Source organism: Callorhinchus milii, unplaced genomic scaffold (assembly GCF_018977255.1).
Source record: "Callorhinchus milii isolate IMCB2004 unplaced genomic scaffold, IMCB_Cmil_1.0 Scaffold19, whole genome shotgun sequence".
Lineage (NCBI taxonomy): Eukaryota > Metazoa > Chordata > Chondrichthyes > Chimaeriformes > Callorhinchidae > Callorhinchus > Callorhinchus milii.
The window spans coordinates 12,657,720-12,680,319 of record NW_024704760.1 but is presented as its reverse complement, the minus strand read 5'-3'; the positions used below and the strand labels follow the sequence as shown (position 1 = coordinate 12,680,319).

The 22,600-nt window shown below is 46.3% G+C and overlaps 1 protein-coding gene across 1 annotated transcript; it reads left to right on the top strand.

The window, feature by feature from the left end:
- Positions 1–2,186: 2,186 nt before the first annotated feature.
- Positions 2,187–22,288, top strand: LOC103190114 (myosin-binding protein H). The gene is made up of 12 exons (XM_042342188.1): positions 2,187–2,324; positions 2,364–2,426; positions 3,059–3,193; positions 5,102–5,269; positions 7,714–7,802; positions 8,980–9,175; positions 10,224–10,363; positions 11,174–11,333; positions 12,864–13,000; positions 16,038–16,224; positions 20,626–20,679; positions 21,723–22,288. The coding sequence occupies exons 1-11, from the start codon at positions 2,252–2,254 to the stop codon at positions 20,643–20,645; spliced, it is 1,368 nt and encodes a 455-aa protein (XP_042198122.1). The 5' UTR covers positions 2,187–2,251; the 3' UTR covers positions 20,646–20,679; positions 21,723–22,288.
- Positions 22,289–22,600: the final 312 nt, after the last annotated feature.

Here is a 22,600-nt window from a genome sequence, read left to right as displayed (position 1 = left end):
GTGGGCAGTGGGGCAGTGGGGCAGTGGGCAGGGGGCAGGGGGCAGTGGGCAGTGGGCAGGGGGCAGTGGGCAGTGGGGCAGTGGGCAGGGGCAGTGGGCAGTGGGCAGGGGGGCAGTGGGCAGTGGGCAGGGGGGCAGTGGGCAGGGGGCAGTGGGCAGGGGGGCAGTGGGCAGTGGGCAGTGGGGCAGTGGGGCAGTGGGCAGTGGGCAGGGGGCAGTGGGCAGTGGGGCAGTGGGCAGTGGGCAGGGGGCAGTGGGCAGGGGGCAGTGGGGCAGTGGGCAGTGGGCAGTGGGCAGTGGGCAGGGGGGCAGTGGGCAGTGGGCAGTGGGCAGTGGGCAGTGGGCAGTGGGCGGGGGGCAGTGGGCAGTGGGCAGTGGGCAGGGGGCAGTGGGCAGTGGGCAGTGGGCAGTGGGCAGTGGGGCAGTGGGCAGTGGGGCAGTGGGCAGTGGGTAGTGGGGCAGTGGGCAGTGGGGCAGTGGGCAGTGGGCAGGGGGGCAGTTGGCAGGGGGGCAGTGGGCAGTGGGCAGTGGGCAGTGGGGCAGTGGGCAGTGGGCAGGGGGCAGTGGGCAGTGGGCAGGGGGGCAGTGGGCAGGGGGGCAGTGGGCAGTGGGCAGTGGGGCAGTGGGCAGGGGCAGGGGGCAGTGGGCAGGGGGGCAGTGGGCAGTGGGGCAGTGGGCAGTGGGGCAGTGGGCAGGGGGGCAGTGGGCAGTGGGCAGTGGGCAGGGGGCAGTGGGCAGTGGGCAGTGGGCAGTGGGCAGTGGGCAGTGGGCAGTGGGCAGTGGGCAGGGGGCAGGGGGCAGGGGGGCAGGGGCAGTGGGCAGGGGGGCAGGGGCAGTGGGCAGGGGGGCAGTGGGCAGTGGGCAGGGGGGCAGTGGGCAGGGGGCAGGGGCAGTGGGCAGGGGGCAGGGGGCAGGGGGCAGTGGGGCAGTGGGCAGTGGGCAGGGGGGCAGTGGGCAGTGGGGCAGTGGGCAGTGGGCAGTGGGCAGGGGGGCAGTGGGCAGTGGGACAGTGGGCAGTGGGACAGTGGGCAGTGGGCAGTGGGGCAGTGGGCAGTGGGCAGTGGGCAGTGGGCAGTGGGGCAGTGGGCAGTGGGCAGTGGGGCAGTGGGCAGTGGGCAGGGGGCAGTGGGCAGTGGGCAGTGGGACAGTGGGCAGTGGGCAGGGGGCAGTGGCAGTGGGCAGTGGGCAGTGGGCAGGGGGGCAGTGGGCAGTGGGGCAGTGGGGCAGTGGGCAGTGGGGCAGTGGGCAGTGGGCAGGGGGCAGTGGGCAGTGGGGCAGTGGGGCAGTGGGCAGTGGGCAGGGGGGCAGTGGGCAGGGGGGCAGTGGGGCAGTGGGCAGGGGGGCAGTGGGCAGTGGGGCAGTGGGGCAGTGGGCAGGGGGCAGTGGGCAGGGGGGCTGTGGGCAGTGGGCAGTGGGCAGTGGGGCAGTGGGGCAGTGGGCAGTGGGCAGGGGGCAGTGGGCAGTGGGCAGTGGGCAGTGGGGCAGTGGGCAGTGGGCAGGGGGCAGTGGGCAGTGGGCAGGGGGGCAGTGGGCAGGGGGCAGTGGGGCAGTGGGCAGTGGGGCAGTGGGGCAGTGGGCAGTGGGCAGGGGGGCAGTGGGCAGGGGGGCAGTGGGCAGGGGGCCGTGGGCAGTGGGGCAGTGGGCAGTGGGGCAGTGGGCAGTGGGCAGTGGGCAGTGGGCAGGGGGGCAGTGGGCAGTGGGGCAGTGGGCAGTGGGCAGTGGGAGTGGGCAGTGGGCAGTGGGCAGTGGGCAGTGCAGATACTCTCACCCGTCAGAACTCGAACTCAGTGGGCAGTGGGCAGTGGGCAGTGGGCAGTCACTTTACTGCCCTTCCAATTACCATCATTTATTGATCAAATCAAACGGAGATACTCTCACCCGTCAGAACTCGAACTCAGTGGGCAGGGGGGAAAACCTCAGCACTGAAAAACAGTCACTTTACTGCCCTTCCAATTACCATCATTTATTGATCAAATCAAACGGCTGTCGGCTGTTGCTCCTCCGGAGCTGTGACTCTCTCTCTCTCTCTCTGCGGCACTGACGCCGTCGGAGGTCCGACCCACAGACACAGAGTGGCAGTGATTGGCGTCGGGAGCGGCGGAGCCTCAGCCCCACAGGGCTCCGGGAGGGGGGAGGGGGGGAGGGGGGGGAGGGGGGGGGCGGCCCCGGGACCACAGAGGGGATATAAGAGGTTCCTGTCCCCTCCTCACTGCCCCACACCAGCAGATCACCAGCACAGGGACCTCACACCATGTCTGACACAACAGCACCAGCAGAACCCACCCCACCCCCTGCGCTGCCCGAGCCCTCTCCTCCAGCAGCTCCTCCAGCAGCAGCAGCTCCAGCAGCTCCAGCAGCTCCTCCAGCAGCAGCAGCTCCAGCAGCAGCTCCAGCAGCTCCAGCACAACCCGAGGCTCCCAAACCAGGTACAAAACTTACCTAATAGTTGTTGAGTTGCCTTTTTTTAACCATCGAGCATTTGCTGCCTTCAGTTCCTTGATTATGATAATCTATATAACAATAATCATAGCTATGATAGTAACAATAATCATAATAATAGACTTTGCGTGTGATATAGCGCCTTATCAAGTCACTGAAACGGCCCACAAGCCCTTCGCAGAGTACTCTGTAAAGTGTAATGACTATAGTTTGTGAGCAAAACGCAGGTGCGCACTGCAGTGTCCCATAAACCGTTATGGATTGAGTGACCAAATTATTATTTTTTGGGGAAGAGATTATTACCCCTGGAAGTGATCCACCTAACAGCTGGGTTCCTACTTTCTCATCGATATTATAATAATAACAACAATCCTAAAAAAATTAACTCAACAACTATTAGGTAAGTTTTGATTTGAGATAGCACCTATTCATGTCATTGAGACGTCTCAAAGTGTTTCACAGAATGTACTGTAAAGTGAATTGTTTGTATATTATGTGGACAAAACTTGACAGCCAATTACGCACAGCAGTGTCCCACATACAGTTGTGGATTGAAGTGACCAAATTATTATTGTGTTCTTTTTTAGTAAGTCTGACCTTCTCTCCTCTCCTTGCTCAGACGTGCCGAGTGCTCCTTTGGACCTGAAGGTGGAGGATGTGAAGGAAACCTCACTGACCCTTAAGTGGAGCCCACCCCAGAGCATCGGCCCCTCTGGCCTGGGCGGGTACATTGTGGAATACTGCAAAGAAGGGAGTGAGTCTAAAAATATTTCAGTTGCTATGACCGTGATGGTGATGAGATTATCAGCATTTTCAGAATAAAGTCAGTCAGCATAAAGCAGGAGCTGGGATTGTTATTGCAGATGGTACTAGAGTTAGAACATCCAATTTCATAGCCTTACATATCAGCAGCCTTATATAACTCCACCTTGTGCAGTATATTGTATTTTGCCCAGCCTGGGATCATGTATCCCACCTACCCATGGAAATCCCAGAGATAGATTGTTGGAATGGAGACCTGGAGGGACGCCTCCTGGTTACCTAATTCTGGAGAGTATTAGGCGCAGGTTGGCAAGAGCCAAAGTTTGAGAACCCCAGAGTGTGCGTTGGGGTAACTGCTGGAGTGCTAAACCTGCACAGCTTACCCTTGATATCACTGTCTAACAATCCATTATATAATAGAGACTTGTCTCTAACACACATTTATTATTCATTAATATTTATATTAAGTATGAATATATTTAAAACCACTTTCAGAACTTTTGTTAAATTGTATGCTCTTCGTTAATGCAATGCTGGAGATCTACTAAACCATATCTGAACCGTAACCAATCACCTCTGGAGCTGTGCGATGTTACAATAATAATAATCTTTGTGTTTGATATAATGCCTTATCAGGTCGTTGAGACATATCAAAGCGCTTCACAGAATATACTGAAAGGCGCTTTGTAAATATAATTTGTGGTTGAGTGCTTACCCAGAGCACAAGCAGGCTTTTCTTTACACAGAGGATGATCTGAATGTGGAACTTATTGGGAAAATGGTCAAGCAATTACTGACTGGGATATACAAACTGAAGACCAGGATTTATGTCTGTGAACTGTGTCTGATTCTAGTTACTGTCACTTGTGTCAGTGGGTGAATCTGCAAGTTTAAAATAAAATGATATCTGATCGATTTACAAGATCCGGCCTTCCAAAGAAAATTCCCAGAAATTCTAACTGTCATGTAATTGAGGGAATAAGATTTGACATGCTGAAAATCCATTCAATTACTGAGCCCAACTCAGCATTCCCAACACAAATTGCCTTTTGAAGACCTTGATCTTTTGGGGGGAATCCAAAAAAAACTTTTGGAAATAATCAGAATGTTGCTGAAAAACAGAAAGAGAACGTCAACTGTAGTTTAATTTTCATATTTAATTTGAAGAGGAAGACCAATCTGTAGACCACTTGTTCTTATAATAATAATAATTCTTACATTTGATATAGCACCTGATTATGTTGTTGAGACATCTCAAAGCACTTCACAGAATATATTGTAAAGTGGGCTGTATTTTGTGGGGTACAGTGGTCAGAGCACTCACCCTCACAAGCGAGTGGGTTTCATTCGTGGCAGGGCAAAATGTTCGGCAGGTTTTCTTACTCCACTGGCCTCTGTTTACCGAGCAGTAAGTAGGAAACTGGTTGTTAGTCGATCGCTTTTCTGGGTTAATAATTCCTTCAAAAAAAATAATAAATTGGTCACTTTAATTCAAAACGGTTTGTCAGACTCTGGTGTGTGCAATTGTCTGCCACGTTTCACCAAGAAAATATACAGTCTATTCGCTTTACTGTATATTCTCTAAAACGTTTTGATATGTCTGAAAGATGTGATAAGGCTCTATGTCAAATACAAGCATTATTATAATAATAAGCAGGTTCCTACTTACTGCTAGGTAAACAGAGGCTTCTGGCGTAAGGAAACTTGCCTAAGGTTTTGCCCTGTGTCAAAACTGTCATTCTGACAAAAGGTCCTGACCTGAAACGTTAACTCGCTTCATAGATGCTGCCTGACCTGCTGAGGTTCCCAGCGTCTTCCGTTTATATTTCAGATTTCCAGCATCTGCAGTATTTTGCCTTTAGTTAAATTGAACTGTTTATTTTCCTTATTATATTCAAAGAGCAAGACTGGATCGTTGCTAACAAGGAATTGATCACAAGGACCTGCTTGATCATTAAACAACTTGCTGTCGGGGATAAGATCAATGTCCGTGTTAAAGCTGTGAACGCCTGTGGAGCAAGTGCCCATGCCACAGTAGGACAGCCTGTCCTCATCATGGAGGGAATTGGTAAGTAAAGAGTTGCCAGCGTAATTAAAATAGAGACCTTTGCCCCAAAAATCAGACCTAATGTGGAGGGATTGGGAAGGTGTCACATTTCATCCACTCTACAAGCACGGTAGCGATAAGTGTTAGTATGAAGGAAACATTCCTCAGCGGATTCTTGTGTTGGAGTAGCACATGCTATTACAGCTGTCATGAAGGACATCTGGACCTGTCTAAGATTAAATACTCAGCACTAATACGCACTGTTTTGAGTCCTCATAGCAACTTGTTCCAGCACTGTCAGCTGTATACGGTTGCGTTATTATCTCATAACATTGTAACTGTATTGGTCATGGCTCCTTTTGTTTCACTTGGTAATGTGTTGTGGCTCTGGTGCAGGACTTGGGGAACGCAGCATTGTCACTGGAGCCGTCCTTCTGATGAGTCATTAACCTGAAGTTCTGTTTGTTTGCTCAAGTGGAGTTTAACAATCCCATAACATGAAACGCGAAGGGATGTTTCCGTGGCATCTCTGACATTCTGTTGGGAAGCGTCTCAGTTTGGCAAAGCTTTACTTATAGCTCAGGTAAACGATGGAGTGGCCGGTGTGTGTTTCTGCAGGTAATGGCTCCCAGTACTGACCAGCCGGCCTCCCTCACATAGTGTGCTCTGACGGGCAGTGCCGCTGACGTCACTTACTACCTACCTGCTGTGCATGCACCTGAAGCACAGGAAGTCTGGTGACATCACTTGCTGGGGGAATTACCGTCAGTGGTGCAGGAAGTAACATCAGTGGCAAAGTGATTTATATAAGTTTGTTATGAGATGAGATCTGAGTTTATGGACTCAAACATTCTAACTGAGGCAGCCTGGAGCCTGTACTGGTTTATAAGATACCAGCTGTACCCATTGCAGCTTTGCTTAAAACCAAAGGATCCAATGTGGAATGTAGATTGACACACAGACAGACCCCTAGTTAGTCTTTATCTATACTCAGCTGGGCGGACTCTTTGAGTGTGCAATTCATTTTTCCTTGCTCTTGCAGTCCTTTCAGCATTGAAGTCCAGCCGTGCTGTTCTTTGTTCTTCAGTTTTACTTAATCAGTTTTCTCTCTCTTGTCTGGCATTTTTATTTGTCCTTGAAAGAGTTGATCTTCGCTTCTTAGGCATCTTCCCTTAAGATTACAAACATGTGCTATTGGGAGGACTTCTGGTTGAGAGGACTGTAGTTCCCACGACAACCCAAAAAAACTGCCATACATTTGTTACAGAATATATTAGAATAGATTTTTCTCTTTAGAAGGGTGTGTGATTTCCTCTGTCACTACTTGTTGCAGAATACCATGCATACCTCATATCTTGGGGCTTAATAAAAGCATTTTTTTAAACATAGTTCATCAACGATAGGAGATCCCCGAACAAAAAATGTCCATGACACTCCCGCCTGCAAGACCTTTCCAATGAAGTATAAATCATATCTCTGCATCAATCGGTTATTGCGTTATTAGCGGACAGACACTTTATCTTATTAGTATAGATTAATCAATGCTAGATTGAGTTAATAGGAAGTTTGGTAGAGCCTAGAATGCTGGCATCAATAAATGGCTTGACTCTGTATTGGGACTCTGTAGGATGACCCATTTGAACTCGTTCTGGAAGGATGGGGTCAAATGGTCAAAGGACCTTCTTCATCTAAATGTCTCTTGTGAATCCTAAACTTTAAAAATAAATCGAATCTGACCAGAGCCTTGCCTTCAATGCATTTCATATTACAGTGGATCATTTCGTGATGATTTGAGTTGAACAGTCATTACTCTCATTGACAAAGTTTGCAGTAAATATCTGCAGTAACTATACGAGTCTTGGGTCTCAGTTACATGAAGCTTCCTTGTAATCTAATAATACTTACTGTGATATCTTATTACATTGAAATAGCTCAAAGTACTTCATACAATGAGTTCAATTGAAGTGTTGCAATTGCTGCTATGTAGTCGTGTCAGCTAAAGTGTGCCAGCAATGCCTCACAGACAGGAGAGATGAAAGGCTAAGTTCAAAGATTTTGAAAGAAGCAGAAATATTGTTCAAAGCACCAGAGGCCTGAAATTCCAGATAGTCTTACTCTGTAAAATCGCTTTTGTGAATTTAGAATTAACTTGGAAACTGTTTCTCACAGATCTTACAAACCTGCTTCCAAAAATATGATTGAAATCAAGAATTTTTGCACAATTTAAAATTGTGAGACAAAATGGCTAAGGGCTGAGACTAGATGATATTTTGAGTCTCAGAAGCTATAACCTTTCTCATTTATAATCTTTAACTGGGAATTAGATAGGTACTTAAAAACCAAAAGTTTGTAGGGCTGTGGCATAACAGTTGGGGGAGTGGGAGTAGTTGGATAGCTCTTTCAAAGAAGTACGATGGTTTCTGTGCTGTAAGATTCTATGATTTTAAGTTGATTTCTTAATACAGATCGCCCAAAGATCCGTTTGCCACGCAACTTGAGAGGGACCTTCTTTAAGAAAGTCGGAGAGACTGTCAATTTGGTTATACCTTTCACGGTGAGTAAATATGACGCTTTGGTGCAAATATAAGGTACCATGCACAGCGCTGCCTGTGTCGATATAGTCAGCAATGGCTGTGATCAGGAACCTTCAATATCAACAGTGGATTTTATTTACTTGTATTTGTTCAGATTCAAAGCATCAATGTTCGCTTATTGATCAGCCTGTTCATCTCCTATGAAATCAGGCAACCTCATTAGTTACACAAGAACAACAACAACTTGCATTCACAGAGCGCCCTTCACACAGGGCAGCGTCTCGGAGCACTTAACATAAGAACATAAGAAAGCACAGAATGAGATTGAGCCATTAAGATATTCCGGTTGGCACCTTACAAAGGCTATTCTGTTGGAGACTGTGTGGAATATCTCCCGAGGAGCATGGATATTCTCAGATCCCCAAGATCAACAAGCTAAAACATGGTATATTTATCCATCCCATCTCCTCTATTCAACCCTGCTTGCTTCCATGTACAGACTTCTCCAACTTCAGCAGTTTGGCTGTGTCTCTATTTCATCCCCAACGCAGCCCAAACCTTCCTCTATGTGTTCTTTACTTCCAGATGTGACCTGTCCAATGCCCTGCTTACTAGCCTTCCCAGCTCAACCCTCCACCACACTCCAGATCATTCAGAACTCCATAACTTGGTTTTGCCTGAAAATATACAGTCAATTCACTTTAGAGCATATTCTGTGAAGCGCTTTGAGATGTCTAGAAGACGGGAAAAGCGCTATATCAAATGCAAAGATTATTATTATTCTTTCCTGTACCGGGCTCTGTGAGTCCATCCTCGCCCATATTTCCTGGCTCATTTGGCTTCCTATTCCCAGCATATTCACTTAAAAAATCCTTGTTCTAACCTTAAATGCATCCATGACCTTGCCCCACCCTCCCTCTGCAATTTGCTGCAGTCCTATTTCTTCTATTACATAAACAGAAGCTGCTTCGTAATATGGCTAATTCGTCAAGGAGTAGGTCAACGAGTAAGTCAATGGACAATCAATGAATGGATTGTTATCTCTGTCACTCCCGTGAGAAGTGAATCTCTCCATTTAAAAAATGATGAAGGTATCTGAACACCTTGCTAATGCTGACCAATTGCACTGCCCACCCTCAGACAGCTCTGGCCTTGTTCGGATTCTGCCTTAACCAAGTGTTTTATTGCTGTGTTCAGGGCAAACCTAAACCTGTGGTGACCTGGACAAAGAACGGGGAGCCTCTGGATAAAGCTCATGTGACTATCCGCAACAGCTCCACAGATACCATCCTGTTCATCCGCAAGGCTGAGAGGAAAGACTCGGGCAAGTTCAAGATGACCCTCCAGGTCAGTGACCTGGTGGATGAAGCTTTAATTGACATCCAAATCATAGGTATGTATTTGTGGATATTTGCCTCTGTATGTGCTTATCAATATAGATATAAATTAACTGAATGATCACAACTGAAGAGATGTTTCTTCCATTATCCTTGCACCTGCGAACAGCACTGAAGAGGCTTGATTATATACATGACCCATATTGTGCCGATGATCTAGGCAGCTCCTAGGGCGAATTTGGGTTGTAGGATGTAGAAATTTCAACATTATAGGCGCTAAATCCATCTAAAGGGTTATTATTACTAAACTGATTACTAAATCATATTGACTTAATGCTGCTTTTAATTTATTACGAATAATTTTACATCACTATACTCAGTATGATAGGAAGATTGTTCACTCAAGTCATCCTGTCTGAGAGAAAGGATTGGGCAAAGCATTGTAAACGTGTTCCCAAGTTAGATGTTTTTCTTTCTCAGTGTTATCACAGAAAATCACCCCACAAACTGCACGATATCTGTGAACAGTTGGTATAAAGCAGGATGCTGTTCGTATACCAGCAATAAGAACACTCATGCATTTAGCTGCAACATTTACCAAAACAAAATGGACAAAATTATAATTTTTTATGCCTTTGTGATGTCAGAACATCTTGGAAAGTGCTTCACGGCAATGATGAACAAGTGAATGACTATGTATTCAGCAATTCCGTTATACCCCTCAACAGGCAAATGGAACCTTTGTTTAAAGTCTTATCTTAAGTACAGCATCTTTTGCAATTCCTATTGCCACCCAGGGTGCCGGCATAGATAAATAAATAATAAAAAGAATATTTTGGTCACTCAATCCAACATTGTTTGTGGACGCTGCTGTGTGCAATTGGCTGCCGCCTTTCGCCCACAGAATATAGTCAATTCACTTTGCGGTATATTCTGTGAAGCTCTTTGTGATGTCTCGAAGACGAGATAAGGCCCTATATCAAATGCAAGGATTATTATTATTAAATAATATTATTAGATTATGAGTTTAAGTACTTGCACTGCAGAACCATTTGAAGCAAAGTGTCACAACTGACAGCATCTCACTTGTGGCTGACTTTCCAGAGCAACCTGGACCTCCTCAGAACCTGAAGTTGCTGGATGTTTGGGGTTTCAATGTAGCCCTGGAATGGCAGCCTCCCAAAGACAACGGCAACGTGGAAATCAAAGGTTACACCATCCAGAAAGCCGAAAAGAAAACTGGAGTAAGTGGGAAAACGTGACCACTTTTTTCCACTAGTGACATTGTGCCTGTGAGTTAGTGGCCGAGGATCGTGTGAGAAACGAGAGGAGCCCTCTCAATCATTCCAAGTCCAAACAACCCCTGCTGATCCACCATCAGCCATAATCATGCCTGAGCTATGTACAGATTATCCAGGGATCTCTGATATTTCTATAGCTGGAGCTCTCTCTCAGTACTCCAACAACATTAATACACTGCCAAACATTTAGCCACAAATGACACATAATTACACAGCTTTCATATCATTTAAGAATCTTTAGTTATCTCAAAATCAAAGCTAGACATATATAAATGAGTGGGTCACTGTGTAGATAAATGCCCAACCAATGAATAGGTCCCTGTGACACTGGAAAACCCCCAAAGGCCTAATCTGTGGGATTTCAAACCGACTTCTTTAGTAAAGATTCTGAATCACACAAATGGAGACTTGTTCTGATCATGAAGACCCTGGGAACCTCTGCTCCAATATAGTCTTCCAGAATGGAATTCCCTGAGATCGGTGGCAATTTCTATCGTTACTGAATCATTGATAAATAATTCCCACATTTTGGAACCCAAGACACATTTACACAATTGTAATATGAGGAGACTCACCCATGGTATCACTAAGAACAACTACGATGACTGTGGAGAAAGGCCAATTGGTAATTTGATGCTTTCGTGGAAAGATAGTTATTTTGCTATTCTGCAGATTTTATTGAATGGAAATTCTCCATACCACTAAAATGAGCTGAATGTGCTAGGGAGTAACATCTCTGTCTGTTGGCTTTAGGAATGGTTCACCGTGCTGGAGAATTGTCACATGACTACCTGTACCGTCTCGGACCTGATCATGGGCAACACGTACACTTTCCGAGTCTTCTCGGAGAACCTTTGTGGACTGAGTGAGGTGGCAGCACAGGCCAAGGGCACTGCCTACATCGACAAAACAAGTGAGTCACCAATGCAGGCTGGGATCCAATTTGCAATTGAGTGTGAAACGCCAATTGCAAGCTTTGAAAACCAAAAAAGAGTATAGTAAATTCCCATCTTACCAGACTCCAGGTGTTTGGAATTCCAATTTAAGCGGATTATGCCTGAAACTGGCTCTGGCCTCCTGCATGTCCCTCGTACCCTTCTCTCCACCATCGGTGATCGCACTTTCAGCCTTATCACTTCTTTCACCATCTTCAGGTCGCGCCTGAAGACTTTCCTCTTTGACGGTACAGTCACTTCCCCCTGGCTCGGCATCATTCTCCGCCACTGTCAAGTGCTCTGGGATGCTTCCCTATTTGAGGGGCACTATATGAATTCAAGTTGTTGTTGAAACGGTAAAACAATTTTTTAAAAAAATTCTGTGGGCCAACCACGGAGGTAGTAGTTTTTTTCCAAATACTTTGCTACTTAATGCAGTAGAAGTTCTGTTCCTTTTGGTGAATAAGAAATATTCAATAACAGCCAGTAGATAAATAGGGTTAGAGACCTAATATTAATTCTCATATATTTTGCCTCCTGCTGATGTGTTTAAATTTGAATTGCAGATATTTTTAATATCAGAAATATACGTATGTGTAGGGTGCAGGCTTAAAATATGAATCTATCACCAAATGTTTTGAGTTCCTCCGCCTCACCCCCTTTTTCCTCCTTCAAGGCCCAATTTTGACCTTCCTCTTTGACCGTGCCTTTGGCTAAACTCCCACCCCCATTCGAATCCCCAGCTCTGGTGCAAAACCCTTAACTGTCCAGAGCCTTGGGTGCGTCCTTCTGACGTGGATGGCGCTAAATAAATGTAAATTGTTGTTGTTTGTTCTTGTTTACTATGTGGATAGACAAGTAGGAATCTACAGGCTTTGTGATCCATCTGGCACCTAACCAAAAATAGTAATTAAGGTAGACATTTGGAACGATTATATGGAAATTACAATACATTATATTTACATTTTATACAGTGCCTTTCAATAGGATGTCCCAAAATAATTAAAATGTATGGCTTCAAGATACTTTTTGACAACAGTGTAACAGGTAAAAAAGCGTACAGGAGGAGGTTAGAAGCAATACTCTTGCAGGGGGTATATAAGGTGGGATGTGTCACCACAAGTGAGTCATAACCAGTATTTCAATCAGAATGAGATGAGCTGCTTTGTGAATTAAGCTGTAAAAATATTTTTTGGGGGAAAGAGCAACAACAACTTGCATTTATACAGTGTCCCTCGTGCATGGTAGCGTCCCAGAGTGCTTGATAGTGGTGGAGCCTGACGCCGAGTGAGGAGGAGGGAGGTGACTGTAGGTATGGTTGAAGAGGAAGGTCTTCAGGTGCGATCTGAAGACAGGGAAAAGCAAGCGGAATGGATCATTTGGTTGGGAAGTGGCACATTGGGCCGAATGGCCTCCTGTGCTGAAATTCCTATCATTCATTATCGTGTGTTGGTGCAGTGGTTTAAGGTTACAGTAACGTGACTGGTGCCTATGTTTGTCCCTTGTAGGTGTTACATACAAGCCTCCAGAATACAAAGAGAAGAACTTTGCAGAGGCCCCGAAATTCACACAGCCTCTGGCGGACAGATCAGCCACCACAGGCTTCACCACCAAACTCTTTTGCAGCGTGAGGGGGAATCCTAAGGTAGGAACATAGGAATAGGAGGAGGCCATTCAGCCCCTCGAACCTGGTCCACCATCTATTAGATCATGGCTGATCTGTACCTGAGCTCCATTTACTTACTTTTGCCCCATATCCCTTGATCCCCTGACGTAACAAATATCTATCCACCTCAGTCTTGAAAATTTGAATGGATCCAGCATCCACAGGTTTTGGGGGTAGAGCCCCAACATCAACAACAAAATTACATTTGTAAAATGCCTTTCACGTCAAGAGGACGTCCCAAGGCGCTGGAGAGACAGAGTTACGGACCCGAGCTGGGGTTGGGGTCAGGGATGGGGGAGGGGAGGAAGCAGGGAGATCGAAACCACAGTCTAAGAGGAGGGTCTTGAGTTCGGTCTTGAAGGAGGCGAGGGAGGGGGCGAGACGGAGGCACTATGAGATCGAGTTCCGGAGGGTGGGGCAGAGTGCCAGAAGGCCCACCTGCCATAGTGGAGAAAGCGCGGCGGGGGATGCGAAGCAGGGTGGAGCCGCTGAGCGGTGGGAGTGAGCAAGATGGCAAGGGGTTAGGAAGTCGCAGAGTTAGGGTGGAGCAAGATTGTGGAGGCTTTGAAGGTGAGGACCGGGATCTTGAACTGTATCCTCTGTGTGATGGGAAGCCAATTGAGTCGGGCGAGGATGGGGGTGATAGGGTCACGGAGCCTGGTGCGGGAGAGGACATGGGCTGCAGAGTTCTGGATGATCTGCAGCCTGTGGAGGGAGGAGTTGGGGAGACCGACAAGTAGGGAGTTTGCTTAGTCGAGCCTCGATGTAATGAAGGTGTGTATGAGGGTCTTGGGGACCTGCGGTGTGAGACAGTGGTGGAGCCGGGGGACGTTGTGGAGGTGGGGAAGGCAGAGCGGGTCATGGCTCAGATGTGAGGTAGAAAGAATAGTTGAGGGTCAAATAAGACTCCAAGGTTCCAGACTGGCTCAGTGAGGGGGAGTGAGCAACCATAGATGGTGATGCTGTCAGCGTCTGAGGTGAGGAGGTGCTGACAGGAGCCAATCAGGAGAGCCTCGGTTTTGTTGACGTTCAACTGAAGAAAGTTAGCTCTCATCCAGGACTTAATGTCTGACAGACGTTCTGTCAGGACAGCAGTGATCCTGGAGTCAAGGGTGGAGGCAGAGAGATAGAGTTGGGCGTCATCCGCATACATGTCTGTGGATGCAGAGCTCCATACATTTCTGCGGATTATGTCACCAAGAGAGAGCATATAGATGTTGAAGAGGAGGGGTCCAAAGACAGAGCCCTGAGGAACATCGCACGAGAAGGTGCGGGGGCTGGAGGAGAAACCATTTTTGGAGATGAAGCACAGGCGGTGTGAGAGGTACGATCTGAACCAGTCAAGGACAGAGCCATAAAGCTTGAGGTGAGAGGAAAGGCCATGGATTTGGATAGCGTGGACAACGGTGTAGAAAGTAGCACAGAGGTCAAAGAGGATGAGAAGGCAAAGGGAGCCCTGCTCATAGATGGACAGAATATCATTGTCACTTTGACTGGGGCTGTTGCTGTGCTGTGGGTGGCACGGAAGCCCAATTGGAGGGGTTCGAGAATGGAGTAGCGAGAGAGGAAGGAACGAAGCAACAACTTGTTCCAGACCCTTGGAGAGGAAAGGGAGGTTGGAGATGGGGTGGTAGTTAGTGAGTAGAGAAGGGTCCAGGGAGGGTTTTTTAAGGATAGGAGTGATGACAGCGTTTTTTAAAAGGGTGGATAGAGTACCGGAGGACAGGGAGAGGTTAACAATGTCAGTGAGTAGAAGGGCTAGGAGTTGGAGCTGCAAGGTAAGGAGGGGGTAGGGATTGGGTTGAGTGAGCAAGTGGTAGGTTTCATGGTGGTGATGAGAGAGGCGTAGGAGACAGGTTCAAAGGTGTGGAGGGAGGGATGGGTAGGGGCCTGGGTAGGAGGATTTGATGGGGAGGGGATAGCAGATGCAGTGGCAGAGCTCCAAATAGGAAATAGGACAACTGATATTTTATGCCTCTGGAACCAGATCCTCTGCACCTTGGTGTGCATCTCTTCAGAAACCAAACCAATACAATCAATTCACAATGTAGGAAACTAGGATAAACAGGATCAGGTCAAACCTGGGAGTTAAAGATCTTTTCCCTTCCACAACTGCAGTTAGTACTATATGATGTTGGTTAATGTGAACAGGTCTGTTCCTGGGACTGGGGAAGGTTAAACTATCGGCCACTTTCTTTTTGCCCAGTCCTCTTGCTTGTCCATGGATCTCTCCATTCTTTTCCCCACCCCCTTGTCAGCTAAGCAGGGAAAGAGAGACGAAAACCAGACGTAAACAAGAAAATTAAGAGGGAAATTGGCAGTAATCATCCATAACACTAAAGTCAATGAAAAGAGTTGTTCTTCCTCTATGGTAAGTGCATTCGTGACCACCTATCCAGCACTGGGGGGAGCCAGGACAGTTTGTCAGGGCTTCCTTTCATTAAATGCAATTTGTCTCTTTCATCACCAGTGACTGTTAATATGTTTCAAAATATTTTTAAATATTCTCAATGCGATGTGTGCTGTTGTAAACTCAATTACGTAAAAATAAGTCAGTCCCTTCCTCTGCTCCTCTCTGTAAAAGGCATTGAACTACCAGGGTTGGATCTTCCAAAACCCTTCTCCAAAATAAAAGTCTTGAGTTCCTGAATATTGCTCCCATGTTGCTGATAGATTCACAGATCTTAATAATCTTTATGTTATATAATGTTGCAATGGCTCAAAATGTTTCTCGGGTAATTACAGCCAGGTCAGGTGTAGTGACCATTTATAGGCAAATGTGGCAATTTGTGCAAAACACACGATGGTGGAGTGAACGACCAATTCAACTTGAGGATTGTTGGCTATGACACTGGGAGAAACTCTTACCTATTTTCCAATATTGTCAAGAACAGAGCCCTCCCTAACCATTATGTGCACTCCATAAGCGCATCTGGAATCAGCTCATGTAAATAATTTAATGCACGTTTGAGACTAGAACAGCTCAATTTGGATGACTCTTCATTTTGCATTTCAGCCTAAGGTCATTTGGATGAAGAACCAAATAATTCTTGGAGGAGACCCCAAATACAGAGTTATGACCAATGAGGGAATCTGCACTCTGGAGATCCGCAAACCCTGCGCCTTTGATGGTGGTATCTACACCTGCAAAGCCATCAATGACCTCGGGGAAGCAGTGGTGGACTGCAGACTCGATGTGAAAGGTTAGGAGCATGCTTGCAATAATAATAATAATGGTAGGTGGGCGGAGTGGGGGTTGGGGGGCTGGGGCTGGTAGGTGGACTGTATGTGTATATGTGTATAATATATATAGCCACTATGTAAATTGTATGTACGGTGTAGAGAAACACAAGGCCTCTGGCTCTGTATTGAGAGGGTGAGATGTGCAGAGAATCCGAGTCTTTGCCTTTATGGGAGAATGTGGTAAATAAATAATCCTTCCATTTGACATAGCACCTTATCACATTGTCAATGTCTCAAAGCGCTTGACAGCGTTGACTGTAGATTGTGACTATATCTTGTAGGCTAATGTGACAGCCAAATTGCACACAGGAATAGAACCATGAAGTTAAGGACCGATTTTATCTGGGAGATTGTTGGTCAGAATACCCGGAGAAACTTTCTTTTCTTTTTGAATAGTGTAATGGGATCTTCAACGCCCACCTGAAAAGGTAGACCGGGCCACGGTTTAATGTCTCATCTGCAGAACAGCTTTTCCTACAATGCAGTGCAGCCCCAACCCCAGCATTATACTGGAGTGTCAGCCTAGACTATGAGCTCAAAGTGCTAAAGTGGGGCTTGAAACTGTACCCTTTGTCTCCTGAAGCGAGAATGCTACTCACTGAGCCAGGGTGACACTTGTGTAGAGAGAGCTCTATTCTCTGCTTGTATCAGAGGTGCCATATGTAGAGAGTCTCTGCCCTGTACATAGGAGGAAGCTATGCAGACTCTATTGACTTCCAGGCTGAAGCTGCTCCTTGTACCGGTGCCATCAGATACATTGGCATTTGCTCTGCTCGATGAACAGCTGCTAACACACATTTACTAATTCTGCTGATTGTGACTGATTACGCATAGAAACGGAAATTAAATAGGTTTAGTATTGATGCTAACATATTGTCCTTCCTAAAGGACACACAGGATATTTACATACATAGCTCCCAGGAAGGGTTGTGAATAAATTGAAACCGGTGGAAAATGGGCCTGATCTAGGCTGCAGCTGTTGGCATTGCTGCCCTCGCTCCGTGTCTCCTTTTAGAACCTGCAACATGTCAAAGGCGCTGAATCACATTGGGTCCCAGAGCTGCCCAGTACCAGTGAACACCATGACTGCAGCGAGACACACAGAGTGTCTGTGTGTCCGCCTACATGAGACAGAGGGGGAGATTGGGGAGGGGCTGAGAGCCAGAGGGGTAGATGGGGGTATGAGCTATGGGAAGGGGCCGTGAGATAGAAGGGGAGAATGAGAGGGGGCTGCAAACTGAGGGAGGGGAAGGGGCTTTGAGAGGCTAGTAAGCAAATGCATTGTAGTTTTTCTGCCATAACCTCGTCCAGCGGATACAGGGTAGATCCCGCTGGAGGCAATGCGAGCCACTGGAGCTGGGAATGTTTAACAAGACTGTAACACGAGGTGCAGTGTGTTGTCAGATTTTTCTGCCACTCACTTTCCAATAAATTATATCTTAAACAAACACAGCAATAAATTCCTAGCCCCCCTTTAGTTAAACCAACATCCCAGTGGTTGATCCCTATTGACACTGAAGGAAGACCTTACATTAAATGCTGATGACTAGAATGTTAATGATTTGTCTTCAGAGAACTTTGTCTCAATGATAAGCTGGGCATGTTCAGGAGTGATCCAGTTACTAAGTGGAGCAATATCTTATCTACTGTTCTGGACATTCTCCAGATCCCTCCCAAAACAAGCCTTGATTTGGAGGGATTAACGTATCATTAATCCTAGCTAACTGACTCTCACTTTGTAAACTCTGCATTGTTCTAAGGATGACAGTATTATATGATAACCCCCCTGCCCCCCCACCAACACGCACACACACACAAAAAGCTGTGTGGCAACCATCTTTGGAATATCTCAGTTTCCCTTCAAATAGACAGCTCCCGCAAATGCAGCAGTGGAGGATTTCGAGGTTAACGTGCCCTGACCGTGTGTCGCCTGGTGCACTTTGTGCTACAGCTTTACAGAAGTTACAGTGCTTCACTCACACACCACTCGCTCACATCTGCACTCAGTGCTGAAGAGTAAATAGCTTTTAAGATATTGATGTGAGTTGCTCACAAAAGTTATTTAAAGGGACAGCACACTCAGCAGTGGTAAGGAGAAGCAGTACTGTCGTTCACATGTTCATGGAAACAGCTAAATTGTGCTGCAACAGCAGTCCTGAGTATCTTTCCCAGGACAACTTTCTGGTATAAGGAAGGCCAGACAGTGATTGTTGATAGAAGACAATTCCTGATCGTACCCTCACCCCAATATAGGATCGCTTTTCCAGGGGTAATAGTCCCTTCAAAAAAAATTATTAATATTATTATGGAACTCTCTCCCTCACTCCGTCCAACTTGCTCCCTACTTCCAGCTCTTTGACTGTGCTTAAGGTCAGCTCCTCCCTCCACCCCCGGCTCTGCGTTGGGCTCCACCAATGTTAAGAGCTCTGAGGGGCTGCCCCCTCGTGAAGGGCGCTGTATAAGTGCAAGTTGTTGTTGTTATAATTGTGATCCTGTTGTCACACTGTGTATTTGGCAAACCATATCCTCCCCAGGCTGGATTACAGAAAGGGGCTGTTGTGGCCAGCAGGTGCTGCCGATCTCAGCGGGTTCCCATTCTTGGTGGGAATGTCACGCCACTGCAGCTCCCATTTCACTGATTCATCTACTTGCCCTTCCTGGATATTTTTAAGCCATCAGCGTTTTATTTCTGGCCTCTGCGTTTGGCCCCAGGCAGATGAGTCAGCAGCCAGCTGTTAGCAGCGAGGTCCCAATGAGCAGAGATTCTTTCCACACTGATCTCTCACAGCCAGCAATATGCCTGGATCCGAGATTTACAGAATCATTATATTTTACATAACATAGTAATAGTAATAATCCTTGCATTTGATATAGCGCCTTCTAAACATCTCAAGCGCTTCACAGAATATACTGTAAAGTGAATTGACTGTACATTTTGTGGGTGAAACACCTTAGCCAATTGCGCACAGCAGTGTCCCACCAACCGGGTTCCTACTTACTGCGAGGTAAACAGAAGCGTTATGGGGTAAAGAAACTTGCCTAAGGTTTTACCCTGCCCAGGAATCGAACACAGGCTTTCTTGCTCAGGTAAGTAACCACAAAGCTACAAACTCCATTTTACAGCACAGGTATGTCTCTCTGCAAGAACTATCTGTTTAGTCTCTTTCTCCTGCCTTTTCTCCAAACTCTTTTCGCATTTTTTTTGCATTTTCATATATTTATCTAATCCTCCTTTTCAAAGCTAATGCGGATTCTGCTTCTCATGTGTTTCTGGGTAGAAATTTTAACTGGGTCTAGATTTACTCTATAGCGTTTCAGAGCATCATAGGATTCGGCTAATTCTTAACTACGTCTGGAGCAGCTTTACTTTTAGAAAATAACTTCAAAATCAAGACTTTGCCAAATTCTGGGTGTTCCAAAATATTACATTAATAAAGTAAACCTATACCTCAGGTGTCAAAATGGTGATATTTCACAGGAGTTTACTGTAAAGCACAGTGTATGTGTAGTCTTATTCTATAAAATATAATTCATTCTGTGATGGTATAAAATATAATTCATTCTGTGATGGAACATCAATGCACATTATTAATGATGAAAACAATTCTTGGCATTTATTATAGCGTGTTGCCCAGTTTCCTATGACTGTATTTGCAGGCCAACACGACTGCCAATTTGCACACCAGAGTATCCCACAAACAACCGTGAAGTGAAGGACCAACTGTTGGCCAAGACACGGGGAGGACTTACTTTCTTAAATTGGGTTAATTAAATAAGCATTTGGGACTTTGCAGCTCTCCCCCAGCACGGTACTAACGTGTCAGTCTGGTTATTCAGCTCAAAGTCTCAATGTGGGTCAAACGTCTGACTCGTGAGACAAAAATGCTACCAACTGAGGCAGGTTGATTGAGCACAATTCCTTACCTACAGATAATAATAATCCTTGCATGTTATATAGAGCCTTATCACGTCTTTGAGACGTCTCAAAGCTTTACAGGATACTGTAAAGTGAATTAACTGTATATTTTGTGGGCGAAATGCGGCAGCCAATTGCGCACATCAGTGTCCCACAAATAGTCGTGGATTGAGTGACCACATTTTTTTTTGAAGGGGATTATTACCCCCGGAAAAATGATCCAACAATCGACTAACAACCATATATATGATAGATCAGAACACATGACGCAATTCCCTGTGAAGTACTTTGAGATGTTTTGACATGATAGATGCTACATCAAATGCAAGGATCAATATTGTTGTATTTTTATACACCTTGAGCCCAGCTTAAGAGATCTGTATTGAGAGAGAACCTGATATGTCTTTCCTCCTCACCCTGATTCTCTTCATTTTCCCCTTTACAGCTGTGCAAATTCCACAATGAGAAGCTTCCACCAGTAACTAACTCCTGGCTTCAGGTGAGGCATAACATTCCACCTCGTCTTAATCTTAAAGACTATGTTGTGCTAAAATTCAAGATACACCAAGATAATACAAATTTACAGGTATATAGCACAGTGGAAGGGTATGGCAGAACCCTGGAGGGATTTAAAGGGGAGAACAAAGATTTTTGAACTCAATCCAATGGGGAACCAATGGAGCCAAATGAGGATGGGGGTGATAGGCTTGCAGAACCTTGTGCAGAAAGAAACGTGGGCTGCAGAGGTCTGGATAATCTGTGAATGGAAGAGCTGGGGAGTCTGGCGAGCAGAGCAGTGGAATAGTCAAGTTTGGACGTGATAAATGCAGGGCTCAGAGACCCAGGGGGAGAGGTATCGGCGTATACAGGCAATCTTGTGTTAAACCAAAGCAACTGGGACTTTGGTTTAACACCTCATCTGAAAGGCAGGACCTCCAACAATGCAGCTCTCCCCCGCACTGTGTCAGTCTGGTTATTTAGCTCAAAGTCCCATTGTGGGTCAAACGTCTGACTAAGAGACAAAAGTGCTACCAACAGAGGCAGGTTGATTGTTTTGAACACAATCCCTTACCCCAAGATGGCAAGAATTATGTAGAAAATGCTGAAATTTATTCTTATTTTGAAACCCAGTCTTTTTACGAACTGTGGAAACCAGTCGCTGCACAATGGCTTGGCGTGTTACCCTCGGGTGCTGGGCTTTGCTAATGGATACTATGCTGTCTGTTATTAGGTGGTGCCGGTGGTGCTGACCTGTTGCTGCAGCTCACAATTCACTCAGAGGATGCAGTTTGCTGTGCAATCGAGTAATTTTAAAGCTGTTCCTGATTTCATTTTCAGTGTTAAGTCCTGCTGTAAGGTGTGGCTCTGACATGCTTTCCTTTGTGTTCCTCCCAGGTGATGTTGTGTGTTGATGATTCTACTGTGCATAGTCTATTGTGATGTCCACATGATGGTGATGATGAGCTCCTTGCCCTGACACTTTTAACACAACATTGTATTTGCTGTCAGTCTAACACCAGATAATATCCTCTCCCAATTTAGATACCTATCAACCCCATTCTGGCCAGGCTCCAATGACTCCATCCCCAGCAGATCGACTTCAAGACGCTCATTCTGGTCTTCAAACCTCTCCACTTCCTACCCAGCCTGCCACTGCTATCTCATCCAGCCCCCACCCCGCTCTCTCTCCAACTCCCTCAGCTTCCAAACTCTGGTCTGCTGCACATCCCTTACCCTCTCAACCCCACCATCAGCAACTTTCAGCTATGTTCCTACTCTCTGATAATCTCCCAAATCTCTGCAACTTTCTACTTGGCTTCAAAATCCTTTGGAAATACCAACCTCTTTGAATCACCTTCTCCCCATCTAGTTCAGTGTCTCATTCAGCTGCACTGAGCTGTTCACCTATGTGAAAGGCACAAATATGAGTGGAAGGTATTGTAGTGGATTACTCCACTTGTAATGCATTTTAATTGTTGCCCTCCTCTTCATATTTTACAGAATAAAAGCATAAAGTTAGAAAATATTTTAGTAACTAATTATTAAATGATAAAATGTAACAATGGAAATTGGTACAGGGCTGTAGAATTAAACCTTTTACATTGTTATCCTTGTGTGTTCATTTCAACTGGAGCTCCTGAAATCCCATTTTTACAAAAATACAACAACAACTTGCATTTATATAGCGCCCCTCACGCAGGATAGCGTCTCAGAGCGCTTGACAGTGACGGAGCAGGGCGCCGAGCCGGGGGAGGGGAGGTGACCATAGGCATGGTCAAATAAGGTCTTCAGGCATGACCTGAAGATGGGGAAGGAAGGGGCAAGGCAAAGGGAAAGAGGAAGAATGTTTGCGAGTTTTCGGGTGTAGTGGCTGAAAGTGCAGCCACCAATAATAAAAATTCTTGCATTTGATACAGTTC